The 15,186-nt window shown below is 38.0% G+C and overlaps 1 protein-coding gene across 2 annotated transcripts in view; it reads right to left on the minus strand.

The window, feature by feature from the left end:
* Positions 1-14,151: 14,151 nt before the first annotated feature.
* The window catches only part of LOC131434747 (high affinity cationic amino acid transporter 1-like), a 64,992-nt gene continuing 63,957 nt past the window's right edge, over positions 14,152-15,186 (minus strand). For both annotated transcript variants that reach the window (XM_058601824.1, XM_058601826.1), the window contains one exon: positions 14,152-15,183. In XM_058601824.1, the coding sequence (XP_058457807.1) occupies positions 14,693-15,183 (491 nt within the window). In that variant the 3' untranslated portion in view covers positions 14,152-14,692. The remainder of the gene's footprint in view (positions 15,184-15,186) is intronic.

The raw sequence follows: 15,186 nt of genomic DNA on the forward strand, positions 1-15,186 counted from the left end.
GCTGTAACGGTTTGTTGTTGTTTTTTCTCTTGCAAAAATTGTGTGAAAATTAAGTGTTACCTTTACATAGAAAAAAAATTTGTTGTTATTCTACGCGAAGTAGAAGTATTGTGCAGGTATGTATTGTTAGTTTAAACAAATAAGTGGAAAAAACTTCAGAAATTCTGCAGTAAAACTAGTCCAACGGGGCTCCAACTCCTCATGTTAAAAATGGCTCAACAATGGACCTCTGTCTGCCGGGTTTGTTGAACGAAAAAAAATGGCATTCGGTTCAACGGTTTGTGTCAAAATCGGCAAACGAAGGTCCTGTGTTGGCCTCCCGTTGAACGATTGATTGGACTTTCATTGGACCAATGAAGGACCACCGTTGAACGTTTTTTTCTAAGTGGGCATACACAGGACGGCGCTAGTGTACCTAAACAATACGGGTGCAAGAGAAACTTATTATTTTATTAATATCAAGAAATGCTAGCAACATTTATTTTACTGATTTAAATATAAAAATAAAAAAAAAAACAAAAACATACGTTATTTCCAAATGTTAAACTTTTACTTATATTCTCGATGTATGGGAACTGTCAAGTTGTCCACTGCAACCGACATTCCTCGCCGAGTTTTTCGCACCGTCGGCACCGGGAAAAACTCGGCGAGGAATATCGGTGGCAACCAGATGAATTTCATGCCGGATCCGGTATTCCAATACATGCACACGCCGACAGCTCAGTCCTCGCCGATGAGAAAAAAAACATCCCGAATAGACTTTGGAGGGCTGCTCGGCCGTCCACGGACGTTGATCTTAAAAATCAAATTTCCTTTTTTGAACAACCTACACACTTGAAAGCAATTCTAGAGCAACCTACACGCTTAAAAGTAATTTGAATTTGAATGGCGACAGGAAGGATTTAAACCTACAACCTTCTTCTTACCGGAGATGCGCTACCTACCAAGCACCTTTTGAGCCGTCCTGCCCGACGCAAAATAATTGGTATCGACAAGACGATACAGATAAGAAACGCAAAGAAAACTCCAAGGCATAGATCCATGGGTTTATTGGAACTGCTGATGTGGAACCTGTACGGTAAAGATCAAACTGAGATGTAAATATAATGTTCTACTGGAACAGAATGACACAGATTTTCGAAAGTCTAATAAGACTTCGCGCACGGATAAGAACCGATATAATTGATTGACGTTGAGTTGAGTGATTGAGTAGCTGATGTATTTTTTTCGTTGAAGCTATACAATTTCATAAAAAATTGATTGATATCATTTCCCGATATCGATGTCGTTCGCTTAGGCTAGGGGTTTAAGTCAAAGCGATATAAGCTTATCCGTCAGCGGTAATCAAGATAACGCTCGTTAAAGCCATGTTGACCCAAAACCAGAAATCCATCAGATGACGAAAACTGGCCGATGAACTCTCTTAAAATACATAGAACTGGATCCATTTTCAGAGTTTGTGCTGATCCTTCGCTTTGACCTCTAATTCTGGAACTCTTGGGAATGGGAACCAGCAAATAGACGAAATAGGCACAGTTTTTGAAGATTGTGTTGCATTGTCACATTGTAATTTCGAAACCAGAAATCATCCTACACACTATACTTTTTTTACGGGTGTCGGTAAAAATTTTACTGACTTTAAAACAGCTGAACAGTCAGTAAACAGTTCAGTAAAATTTAAATTTACTGAATGATTGGTAAACTGGATCGCCACAACGAACTGTCAAAATTTACTGACTTATTCATCACCTAATACCGAAGTTCGGTAAAATTTGCAAAACAAATCGTAAAAATTGAATTTTCTGAATTCTTCTATATTACTAAATCTGTAGTATTTGATACCAAATACTAAGAAATTAAAAAGGATCAGCGAAAAATAATACACAGGTTTATTCGGTTATGTTAAGTTTAATGATTTTTGAATACATTACTTAAGACTACGCATAAATTTTTCTCCCGTCGTTGTTAAGGCAGCAATGCCCATGAGCGAATATATAAATATAAAAAAAAAATTTATCCGAAGGACGACAGTCGACTTTCGCCACATTGTAGCACTCAACCAGTATCTTGAAGAAATATTGATAGTCGCCACTTATTTTCAGGCTCCAGTTTCTGCAGATTATAAATGCTTCAGAGTTGTCCGCAAACATGTCTCCTTTAATATGTAATGTGGGTACGTCATATGATTGCGGAAGGATGTCATCCTGTGATGTATAAAAAATATTGTTATTTTCGATGAAATTCTATACTGTATTATATTACCTGACACCATTCTAAGATGCCCTGGAGAGGATTATCGTTGGCAGCGCCGGATACACGCAATCGTTTTGCTCCGCGATTCGGATTTTTCATCCGAATTATAGCTAGAGCCCTCAAGAAATCTGTATAGAAAATTTTCATATTAATTTCGAATATACGTTTTTGGATACAATTTATTTACCGTTAGTGATGTGTGGTTACGTTTTATGTGCCACTCGTCAGACATTTTCGTACTTTGCTAAAAATGAGAAAACTTTGAAAATATTATAAATGTACTTACTGAACAGCTTCTTTACTTCTTCATCCGCAAGTAAGTCCAAAATATTGTCCATTTTAGCTGCAGTCTGCACTTTTCCTAAAAAAAGCACTAATTTTTACCACTGTTAGTATTATTTGAACTTTAAAATGGCGACACTTTTGACAAGCCTTATTTTCTCCGAAAGCGTTCAGTGAAAATTACTGAAGCTGAGCACTGTTTACATATTTTTTCGGTGTTTATTCATTAACCACTGAGAATCGGTGATTTATTTACAGTATGACTTGGACGTGATGACATTTCAATGTTTACAACATACGTCAGTAAAACAAAAAAACAAATTTTCAGCAAAATTATCATGGAATTACTGACAACTCGTGCATATTTTACTGATGTCGGTAAAATGGAATTATTTAACGATTTTTTCTGCTAAAATTTCCTTTTACAGATTAAAACTGTAAAAAAAATTACCGAACATCAAAATAAGAATTCAGTGTGTAGTAACGTATGTGACCGAAAGATCATAAATTTCAAGCTAAAGTCTGCCCTCGAGACGCAGTCGAAATGAACGACAAGTAGAGGTGAATGCAAGTAACAGCGGATGTGCCCCAAAGCTCCGTTCTCGGCCCTACTCTTCAAAAGGGACGTAAACTAGTCTCTTTTTCGTTAAGTTGAAGTTATGAAACCTCTGTCTTGTGTCGACAGATTTCGAAAATTTTTGTTGTAAACGTTTCTTTTACAAACCGAACGTAAGCAATTTATTCTTAGTGAACCTTTAAGAAGTTCTACAACGTGGAAAACCGTGCTTTGCCGGTAAGGAAAACCGTTTTGTTTTTATCAAAACCGTTCGGATTTGTACTTGCTTCCGTTCAAGCAGCTTAAACGCTTTCGTTAAGTTTCTGTTTATCACGAATCTAGTGTAGAGCACAATGGCTAAAAAGCCAGTGAAAAGAAGATATAAACGACATTATCGATTCAATGTTGCGTTGTGGTTTCTGCGAATTCTTCCTACCACATTAGCCAAGCTTGTTGTGGTATACAGGGTCCGCCATCTAACATTTTTTTAACTAGCGGTTATTTCGACATTGGTAACCTTAATGTCACTTCTGATTTGACAGAAACTTAGTTTTATCCTGCCGCTGAACGAAAATGCTTGTGTATACGCTTGAGGAAATTGTACAGTTTTACTTTGAAAATCAGCTTGAAGAAGACGCCGATTTTTGCCAAAAAATCATCTTCTCGGATGAGGCAAATTTTCATCTCGGCGGGTATGTTAATAAGCAAAATTATCGCATCTGGGGAACGGAAAACCCGCACGTTATCATGGAGAAGCCGATGCGTCCTCAGAGAGTGACGGTTTGGTACGGCTTTTGGTCTGGCGGCATCATTGGGCCATTTTTCTTCGAAAATGAGGCAGGAGTCGCCGCCACGGTCAATGGCGAGCGCTACAGCGCCATGATTTGCGATTGGTTCTTTCCGTTACTTGAAGAGGAAGACTTGGACACCATTTGGTTCCAACAAAACGGCGCTCCGTGCCACACAACCAACGCACAGTCTTCGAAGATCGAATTATCAGTCGAAATTCGGATGTCGTTTGGCCGCCTCGGAGCTGTGATTTGACGGCGTTAGACTATTAACTTTTGGGGGCTGTCAAAGATAAGTGTTATGTGGACAAGCCAGAGATAATTTAAGCATTGAAGGACAACATTCGTGCAGCCATAGCTGAAATAAAGCTGCATACAATCGAAAATGTACTAAAAAACTTCACCGACCATATGGCGTATTAACCGGAAGGATTGTACTTTAATATGAAAAAAACAAATTTTGAAATCGGATGAACCGTTTGTGTTCTATTGCATGTTTAAAAAAAGTTACATGGCGGACTCTGTAAACAACAGACAAGAGGTAGAACAACAGGCGCTTCCGAAAGCATTCTTTTAAAAAATTAGATTTTTGAGTTTTCCGCACCCACAGATGGCCTGCCACACCAAGTATCAGGTGTACAACTTTGGTTCCGCCGTTTTCCGATAGGTGACTGTACCGGCTGAGGCTGGTTAAAATACATAGATGATAATGCCTTTAAAGTGAGTGTGTACAGTGCCTAACGAATTGTCATCGCCGTTTCAGTGACAGTTGTTCTTGTTTTCGTATTATTCACGCTCGAAAATGTCTGTTTATGTGCTCAATTCTCGCCATTTGCGGTAAGTTTTACTTTTCTGTTACAATTCGAAAAAAAATGCAACTGAAGCGCATCGAATGCTTTCAGAAACTTACGGTGATGCTGCTCTGAGTAAAAGAACGTGTCGGGAGTGGTTTCAACGTTTAAAAAATGGTGATTTCGATGTCGAAGACAAACATGATGGTGGAAGAGAAAAAACCTTCAAAGATGAATAACAATTTGCTACGAGCTCTTAAAACCGGGTGAAACCATCACAGGAGATCGCTACCGAACGCAACTGATGCGCCTTAGTCGCGCGCGTAAAAGAAAAGCGGCCACAGTATCAAGAGCGACATGGCAAAGTCATCCTCCAGCAAGACAATGCTCGGCCTCACGTCGCAAAAGTGGTCAAAAAGTACCTGAAAACGCTGAAATGGGAAGTCTTGCCCCACCCGCCGTATTCCCCAGATGTCGCCTCTTCTGACTTCCACCTATTCCGTTCGATGGCACACGGCCTGGCAGATCAACATTTTCAATCTTTCGAAGAGTTGGAAAAATGGATTGCTTCATGGATAGCGTCGAAAAAGGACTCCTTTTTTCGATCCGGGATCCGGAAATTTCCGGAAAGATGGGAGAAAGTTGTCGCTAGCGACGGACAATACTTTGAATAGTACATCTGTAAGCACTTTTTCGCAATAAAGCTTTGAATTTTGGAAAAAAACGGTGGAAGCAAAGTTGTACACCTAATATATTACCTTCTGTTATGTTATATTATGTTGTATGGTATTATACGGCATTGCATTATATCATATTATATTGTATTATATTATATTATATTATATTATATTATATTATATTATATTATATTATATTATATTATATTATATTATATTATATTATATTATATTATATTATATTATATTATATTATATTATATTATATTATATTATATTATATTATATTATATCATATTATATTATATTATATTATGTTATATTATATTATATTATATTATATTATATTATATTACACATTCAGTAAAAAGCGTTCAAGCAGACAGGTTGTGTTACTGGTTTGTGAGTTAACGGCTATCACCGAGTCAAGGCAACTTTAGCTGCAGGTAAACAAAACAAGCCTGCGCCTATTGCAAACGCAGCAAAAGCTGGTGTACAGCTAATATTCGGGGCGTTCCCGACTTGGAAACAATCGAAGAAGGCCATCCCATTCATACGCACAGAGGTGAAGAGACACAGAGGTGCGAACGCATAAAAGTGCTCAGACACAGAGGTGCGGAGACGAAGGGGTGTAAAGGCACAGAGGTGCTAAGGCACAGAGGTGCTAGGGCGCATCAGCGCAAAGCCGCAAAGACAACCACCAGGTATCAGTTCGTATGGTGTACAGTACCGGTTGCGGTGGACAGAAAGAAGCATTATCGTGTGGTGCTACACAAGAAGCATTACACTTAATCGTCAATAAGAGCTACAACGCTGTATCTAAGGCCAGCTACAGGCAGCGTACAGACCAAGCTCAGCGAAGACCACGACGGCAGAGCAACGGAGATAGAAGACAGCAAATTTAAAATAGTTGGAGCGAGCAACAGAAAACAGAAAGCGACTAACAGGTAGATCTATAATTTTATTTTATTTCACTTCAAAGAATATTCTCGTTTATATAATACAGTTGAGATCAATTATTTAAACATATTTATGTAATGGATGATCTAATGGATGAGAATCCAGGAGATCCATCTCTGCCACCAGGCGAAAATTTAACGGTTCCTAACTCGCAGAGAACGAAGTTTTACAATGAAACTTCTGCGGGCCCATGGATAGTATATTTTCGGCGTAAAATGAAGGCATTAAATTTATTTAATATATCTAAAGAATTGACATCACGATTTCCCGCTACCAAAGAGATAGTAAGAGTTCATAAAGACAAGATCCGCGTTGTAGTCGATTCCTTAAAGCAGGCTAACGAGATTGTTGTTTGTGAATTATTTACCCGCGAATATCGCTTATATATTCCCTCGAAAGACGTTGAAATAGATGGTGTTATCACCGAAGCGGGTCTTTCGGTTAAAGAGTTGCTTGAGCATGGAGTTGGACGTTTTAAAAACTCTATGCTTGAGGGAGTAAGAATACTCGAGTGCAAGCAATTGTACTCAGCATCTTTCGAAGAAGGAAACACAACTTATCGACCTTCTGATTCGTATCGAGTAACATTCGCTGGATCTGCCTTGCCTAGCCATTTCCACATCGATAGAGTTCGCCTTCCTGTTCGGCTTTTCATACCAAATGTTATGAATTGCACGAACTGCAAAAAATTTGGCCACACAGCTACTTACTGTAGCAATAAGTCGAAATGTACAAAATGTCAAGGGCCTCATAAGGATAATCTTTGCGATAAAGATATTGAAAAATGTGTTTATTGTGGGGAAAGTCCTCATGATGATCTTTCAGTATGCGCTGCATTTAAATTGCGTAAGGACAAAATGAAGCTTTCTTTAAAAGCACGGTCTAAGCGCACATATGCGGAAATGCTCAAAACTATCATTTATGTCCCACCTTTGGAATCCGAAAACGGTTTCTCAAATCTGGCGGAACCAGAGGAATCTGACTCTGACGGAAATAGTGAAGATACCTCGTTTGTCACTCCTCAAGGGTCTATTAAGAGGAGATTATCAAACCACAAAATACCAAAAAAGACACCTAAAATTACACCTTCAAAAAAAGATCCCCGTGTTAAATCTAAAAAGCCAAATTTAAAACCAAAAACTGTGCCTCCTGGTTTGTCAAATTCACAAACCAATCCAGGAACTAGCACAAGAAAAGACAATAATCCAGTGGGCTCCGTTTCACAGCCACCATCAGGATTACTGAAGTTTTCGGAAATTGTAGAATGGATTTTCGCAGCATTCAATATTTCTGAACCTCTAAAGACTGTCATATCGGCATTCCTTCCAATAGCTAGAACTTTTTTGAAACAGTTATCAGCTCAATGGCCAGTTCTTTCAGGTTTTGTTGCATAGTCAAAAATGTGATGTATTTGCTTTGTGCGAAACATGGCTTACATCAAACATAGCCTTAAATTTTAATGACTTTAACATTATACGTCTCGATAGAAACTCTCCGTATGGTGTAGTGCTTTTAGGAATTAAGAAATGTTATTCCTTTTATAGATTAAACATTCCTTCGACTTCTAGTATAGAAGTTGTTGCTTGTCAAATAAACATTATAGGAAAGGACATTTGCATTGCTTCGGTATATATTCCTCCAAGAGCTCAAGTTGGGCGACGACAGCTTAATGAAATTTTCGAAGCCCTTCCTGCTCCACGTTTGATTTTAGGAGATTTCAATTCGCACGGAATGATGTGGGGTTCCGTTTACAATGATAGCAGATCATCTTTAATATATAATATTTGCGACAATTTCAACATGACAGTATTGAATATGGGTAGCATGACACGGATTCCAAGACCTCCTGCACGTCCAAGTGCATTAGATTTATCTCTTTGCTCGACTTCAATTCGACTACATTGCACCTGGAAAGTATTTCCTGATTTACACGGTAGCGATCATTTACCAATCATCATCTCAATTAACAGTAACAAATATATTGCTAATTCAGTTAATATTCCATATGATTTGACAAAAAATATTGACTGGATTAAATTACAAAGTAATATGTCAAGTATCTTGAATTCCATGGAAGAGCTCCCCCCAGTTGAAGAATATGACTTCCTCGTTTGGTCGATACTGGAGGCCGCTGAACAAGCACAAACCAAACGATTTCTTGGTCCATCGTCTAATAGAAGACCTCCAAATTCTTGGTGGAACAAAGAGTGCTCAGATGCTAAACACGCGAAACAAAATGCTTTCAAGACGTTTTTAAAACGAGGAGGAGGAACTCCTCAGAATTTTGAAAAATTCTTGGTTTTAGAAACCAAGTACAAGAACATACTTCGGGTCAAGAAATGCAGCTATTGGAGACATTTTGTGGAAGGTTTGTCTAGAGAAACCTCAATGAGCACTCTTTGGAATACGGCCAGACGAATGAGGAATCGTAACGTAGGAAATGAGAGTGAGGAGTACTCGAATCGATGGATATTTGATTTTGCGAGGAAAGTTTGTCCAGATTCTGTTCCTACGCATAGCATTATTAGGGAGTCTTCTTCAAATGATGATTCCATTGAAAGCCCCTTTTCAATGATGGAATTTTCCATAGCACTCATGTCTTGTAACAATAACGCTCCTGGGTTGGACAGAAATAAATTCAATTTGGTGAAGAATCTGCCCGACCTCGCAAAAAGACGTTTGTTGGAATTGTTCAACAAGTTTCTTGAGCAAAATATTGTTCCACCTGACTGGAGACAAGTGAAAGTTATCGCCATTCAAAAGCCGGGGAAACCAGCTTCCAATCACAACTCATATAGACCCATTGCAATGTTGTCCTGCATCAGAAAATTGTTCGAAAAAAATATTCTTCGACGTCTCGACACTTGGGTCGAGACGAAAGGTTTGTTGTCAGATACTCAAATTGGCTTCCGAATAAATAAAGGGACGAATGATTGCCTTGCATTACTTTCGTCTGACATCCAAATTGCCTTCGCTCAAAAACAACAAATGGCCTCTGTATTTTTAGACATTAAATGAGCATTTGATTCAGTTTCCATTGATGTTCTTTCAGACAAGCTCCACCAACATGGACTTCCAGCGGTTATAAATAATTATTTGCACAACCTTTTGTCAGAGAAGTGCATGTATTTTTCACATGGCGATTTGGCAACATTCAGAATTAGCTACATGGGTCTCCCGCAAGGCTCATGCCTCAGTCCGCTCCTGTATAATTTCTATGTAAACGACATTGACAGCTGTCTCGTAACTCCATGTACACTAAGACAATTGGCAGATGATGGCGTGGTTTCAGTTACTGGATCCAAAGCTATTGATCTGCAAAAACCATTGCAAGATACCTTAGATAAATTGTCCGTTTGGGCTGTTCATCTGGGTATCGAATTCTCTGCGGAGAAAACAGAGCTGGTCGTCTTTTCAAGAAAGCATGATCCCGCGCAGCTTCAGCTTCATATGGTGGGAAGAATGATCCAACAGGTTTTGACTTTCAAATACCTTGGAGTGTGGTTTGATTCCAAATGCACGTGGGGAGGACACATCAGGTATCTGATAACAAAATGCCAACAAAGAGTAAATTTTCTTCGAACAATAACAGGGTCTTGGTGGGGTGCTCATCCGCAAGATCTAATAAAATTGTATCAAACAACGATACTTTCAGTGATGGAATATGGGTGCGTTTGCTTTCGTTCCGCTGCAAATTCTCATATTATTAAACTGGAGCGAATTCAGTATCGTTGTTTGCGAATTGCTTTAGGCTGCATGCATTCGACACATACAATGAGTCTTGAAGTTCTGGCGGGAGTTCTTCCATTGAAGGATCGTTTTTGGGAGCTTTCGTCGCGGCTGCTAATAAGATGCGAGGTACTGAATCCCCTAGTTATTAATAACTTCGAAAGGCTAGTTGAGCTTCAATCTCAAACAAGATTCATGACAGTATACTTTAACCATATGTCACAGGAAATCAACCCTTCAAGATATATTCCTATCCGTGTCAGCCTCCTAAATGTCCCTGACTCAACTTTATTTTTCGACACATCCATGCAGCGCGAAGTGCGTGGAATCCCGGATCACCTACGCTCTATGGAAATTCCAAAAATATTTTCAAGTAAGTTCAGGCATATTGACTCTGAGAAAATGTTTTACACGGACGGATCGCGAATTGAAGAAGCGACAGGGTTTGGTATGTTCAACAATAATGTTTCGGCCTCATTCAAGTTTCAAGAACCTGCATCTGTTTATATAGCAGAGTTAGCAGCAGTTCATTATAGCTTGAATGTAATCGTCACATTATCTCCAAACCATTATTTCCTCTTCACAGATAGTCTGAGTGCAATTGAAGCCATTCGCTCAAACGCTGCTGGCAAGTATGAACCGTTTTTCTTGGGCAAAATAAAACAGTGTCTGAACGACATATTGAATAATAATTATCAAATCACAATAGTTTGGGTCCCGGCTCATTGCTCCATTCCAGGCAATGAAAGAGCCGATAGTTTTGCCAAACGTGGTGCTATTGAAGGTGAAATTTATGAGCGACCGATTGCTTTCAACGAATTTTATAGCGCGACTCGCCAAAGAACACTTGCTAGCTGGCAAGCTTCTTGGGATAGAGATGATTTGGGTCGGTAGATGCACTCAATTATTCCTAAAATATCGACAAAGGCATGGTTCAGGGGACTGGATGTGAGTAGGGACTTCATTCGTGTGATGTCCAGACTCATGTCCAATCACTACACGTTAGATGCACATCTCCTTCGAATTGGACTTTCCGAAACTAATCATTGTGCTTGTGGCAAAGGCTATCGCGATATTGATCATGTCGTTTGGACATGCGTGGAGTATCGTGATGTCAGATCTCAACTTATAAATTCCTTGCGTACCCAAGGTAGACTATCCAATGTCCTAGTTCGAGACATTCTTGCTTGTCGTGACCTTTCTTACATGAAACTTCTTTATCATTTCATAAAGACAATTGAAGTTTCAATTTAATAATTGACCCTTTTGAGGGTTAGTTCTGACTCCTACTGCGTCCATTAGTTCATCCAATAGCAAAATTTTAATAAAAACGATGTGCTGATACAAACAAACTCTAAATAGGTTACAAAGTCAACAACAAAATATATAAAAATTTTAGCTTATTTTATAATTTATTGCGGTTAATCGCTTGGTTCAAATAATGTTCTTAGGTAGATTTAATAAATAACGAAATAGCTAATATGATATTTAAAAAATAAGAGGAATATGTTTTATTAAACTAAAATCGCTGTGACTATATTAGTATTATATTAGGTTAAGAATTTTATGTAAAAGTGATGATACGGCGAAGAAAAACTTATATAAATTGCCTTAAGAAATAAACGTATTTATGAAAAAAAATTATATTATATTATATTATATTATATTACATTATATTATATTATATTATATTATATTATATTATATTATATTATATTATAAGTATATGTATTGTGTTATATAGTATTATGATATAATATATTGTTAGAATATATTGTGTAATGGTATATTATATTGTGCTATATTATATTATACTGTGTTATATTATTTTATATTATGTTATATCACAGAGAAAAGATGCCCAACAGACATTTATACGTGCAAAGCAGTGTGCAGCGGTGATTTTTAACCGATTTTCACTTGTATGCTTTACACAGCTTTTTAAAGAAGTTTGTACTAGCTTGGATGTCTGTTCTTTGTAGTTATATTATATTATATTATGTTATATTATATTATATTTTGTTATATTAATTTATATTATAATCTATTATATTATATTATATTATATTATATTATATTATATTATATTATATTATATTGTATTATGCTCAAGTATATCGACAACGGGGAGGGGCAGGGAGTGCATCAGGGTATCTTACAAGTGAATGACTGGATGATGGAGTGGATTGCCAACCTGAGTCACGCGGGGGAAGTTTTGTGTTTCTCCCTGGAGGTCTGAAATGAGTAAGACGCACCCTTCTAACAAACAAACCATCAGGCGGGTTTAAGCTGGTACAGCGAAATTCTTTATTATATGGCCGGATGTTCTTGCTGGAAGGCGCCGGGTCCTCAAAACCCATTTTGGCCTTCTTAACAGCAATTATATGAAAGCTATCTGATAATCAAATTCGGATCTACTGTAAGTCTACCCGCATACACTGGTAATGCCTTGAACTGATGGTGGCTTCACACATACATACATACAAATAAAGTGCAACATTCGAAACTCACTTGACTGTTCCACGTAAAAACATTATTACGCACAATCGCATCAAATGCGCACAAATTCTGAATAAATACACTTTCCACTAAGAGTTTACGGTATTTTTACATATCGGTTTAGAAATTTTATCGTACCAAATGCGAAAAACATCAAAACAATTTGCAAGCAGTTTCAACAAGACTAATCTTTTTAGCTTTTTAATGGATTGTTCTGCTCATGAGTTTTTGGCTAAAAAACTTTCATATTTGTTTTCTTTGTGCTGTCTTTCAGGGGGGCGGCCCGTTTGGCATAAGGTCATTTGGCATAATACCGTTTGGCATAATGATTATTTGGCATAACGGTTATTTGGCATAATGGTCTTTTGGCATAATGGCCATTTGGCATAATGCCATTTGTCATAATAATAATTGGATTTGTAAGTTTTCGTTTGCGTTTCGATCGAGTTATGTTGTGCAAAGAAAACTCGAACGAAATATGTGAATTTTATATTCGGTCCAAATAGTTCGATAATATTAGGTGAAATAGCATTATTACATTACATTACAGCATTATTATTACACTATCATTTTATACTTTTTATCATTTTACACTTAGTGGTGCTAGCTCAATATTCTGTTCGTCATAGATGATTCAGGACGAGACGGCCGAAGGCCGCGAGTGCGCCGGCGACCCGCCGTCGGAAGCACCGGCCACTGCGGGGGGACAGCGCCCCCGCAGAAATCACCTCTCTCTAGTTGCGGGCGTTTGCCCGGATTACTTAAAGCTAGGAGCTATCCCTTAGTTAAGTCCGAACGAGCGGAAGCGAGGTCGGACAGCAGGTCATTAAAAACGATGAGGCGTAGCCGCATTAAACCTTTCGAAATTGCAGTAAATTAGAACAATTTCTGTTAAGTGCCATGTTCATCTGTTATGCCAAATGACTGTTATGCCAAATGACCATTATGCCAAATAACCATTATGCCAAATAACCATTATGCCAAATAATCATCATGCCAAATGTCGTTATGTCAAACGGTATTATGCCAAACGGCTTTATGCCAAACGTGGTAGCCCCGTCTTTCAACAATGATGGTGATAGATAAATAGAGTCAAATTTTCTGATTTTATTTATAAAATTTGTTGTCAATGAGAATTTCGTGTTAGATTGAAATATGGCTGGTTTGTGTCCAGGATATTCGCCAACTAAACACATTCTCTAAAACAAGAGTTTTTTTTAATCAAAGTAAATTCTAAATATCAACTAATGTAATGGTTATTTTGGAAATTTTGTTATTAAAATCAACTAATTCTAAAGCAGTAATACGAATTAGGCGTAGAGCTTATTTCGGTCGTTCCGTGTAGTAAATTTATTTTCCCAATTCTAAAGAAACATTTCCGATTGAGATATTTCATGGAATAGATATAATCTCGCTACGAAAATAATGCTGGTCGGTTAGATTACCCAGATATAGCACTGTGCGATGGCAGACGGGTGAGAAATGATAATCTCAATAGCAGACGACTGCGCATACCATACCTACACACACACACACTTGCTCATGCTCCCGTCTCGTGATCAAAGGATGTTAAACGCGTTCCTATTTTGTGGTAGTGATAAGTGAGAAATGATAACTTTAGTTTAACGCATTTTTATTATCTTCTACATTGAACATATTTTGGCTCAACCATGATGTACATATATGTTTCAGAAACGAGGTTATCACTGTTAACCCTGACACAGTTCACAATTAAAATATTGTCGCGCTTTCCTTACACCTTTCGATTTGACTTAACTTATATTCATTTATCACAAGTTTTGAAGTTCGGCGATCGGTGAACGACCCAAAGCAATTTAAGGTGCTAATAAAACGAACATGTTTGTTACGCCTTACATGCTTTATCTTACAGTTGGGTACACACTTTATAAAATGCAATATCACTAAACTTTCATTTCAAAGCTTTGAAACGAGACAGATTGGCTGGTAAAACTGGTAAAAATGGTAAAAGTACTACAACGGAATGACTGGATCTATCAGCGCCTATCTAGCATTGAACAAACACGTAACAATTTGAGAGAGCTGATACAAAATCGATCTTGATCACTGATACTGTTTTGTACTTGAATACTGAATATCTCACGCTGTTGTTAAATAGACTAATTTAAATGCTTGTTGTTACTCGCTGTGAAACGTGTATGAATTTTTGGAATATTTTCTTGGCTGATCGTCCGGGATGGCCGAGAAAATTCGGTCTTGACCAGCGTCAAAACCATTGTTATCGATTCCGTTCTTTCCGTTCTTGCCGTTCGTTTCGACACTTGTTGCAATCTGCTTAGCGATTTCGCCTTCCACTGAGTGCCGTATTCCATAGGTAAAGTAAATGAAGTAACCGATCGCAACCCATACGGCAAATCGTATCCATGTTCCAGAATCCAGCTGGAACATCAGGTAGAGATTGAAGAACACGCTCAGCATAGGAAGTAGTGGTACCAGTGGAACTTTGAAAGTCAGCTTAATTTTATCCGTCGGTTGACAAGCTGTAATTATCATCAACAAGATCATCGCGATGACGAGAATCGACAATATTGCGATGACACCTGGGTAGTCGGATGAAATCTGATCGGTAGCCTGTACCAAAATACCACAAACGGCGCAAACTAAAATAGCTG

Source organism: Malaya genurostris, chromosome 3 (genome assembly GCF_030247185.1).
Source record: "Malaya genurostris strain Urasoe2022 chromosome 3, Malgen_1.1, whole genome shotgun sequence".
In the NCBI taxonomy this organism is placed as follows: Eukaryota; Metazoa; Arthropoda; class Insecta; order Diptera; family Culicidae; genus Malaya; species Malaya genurostris.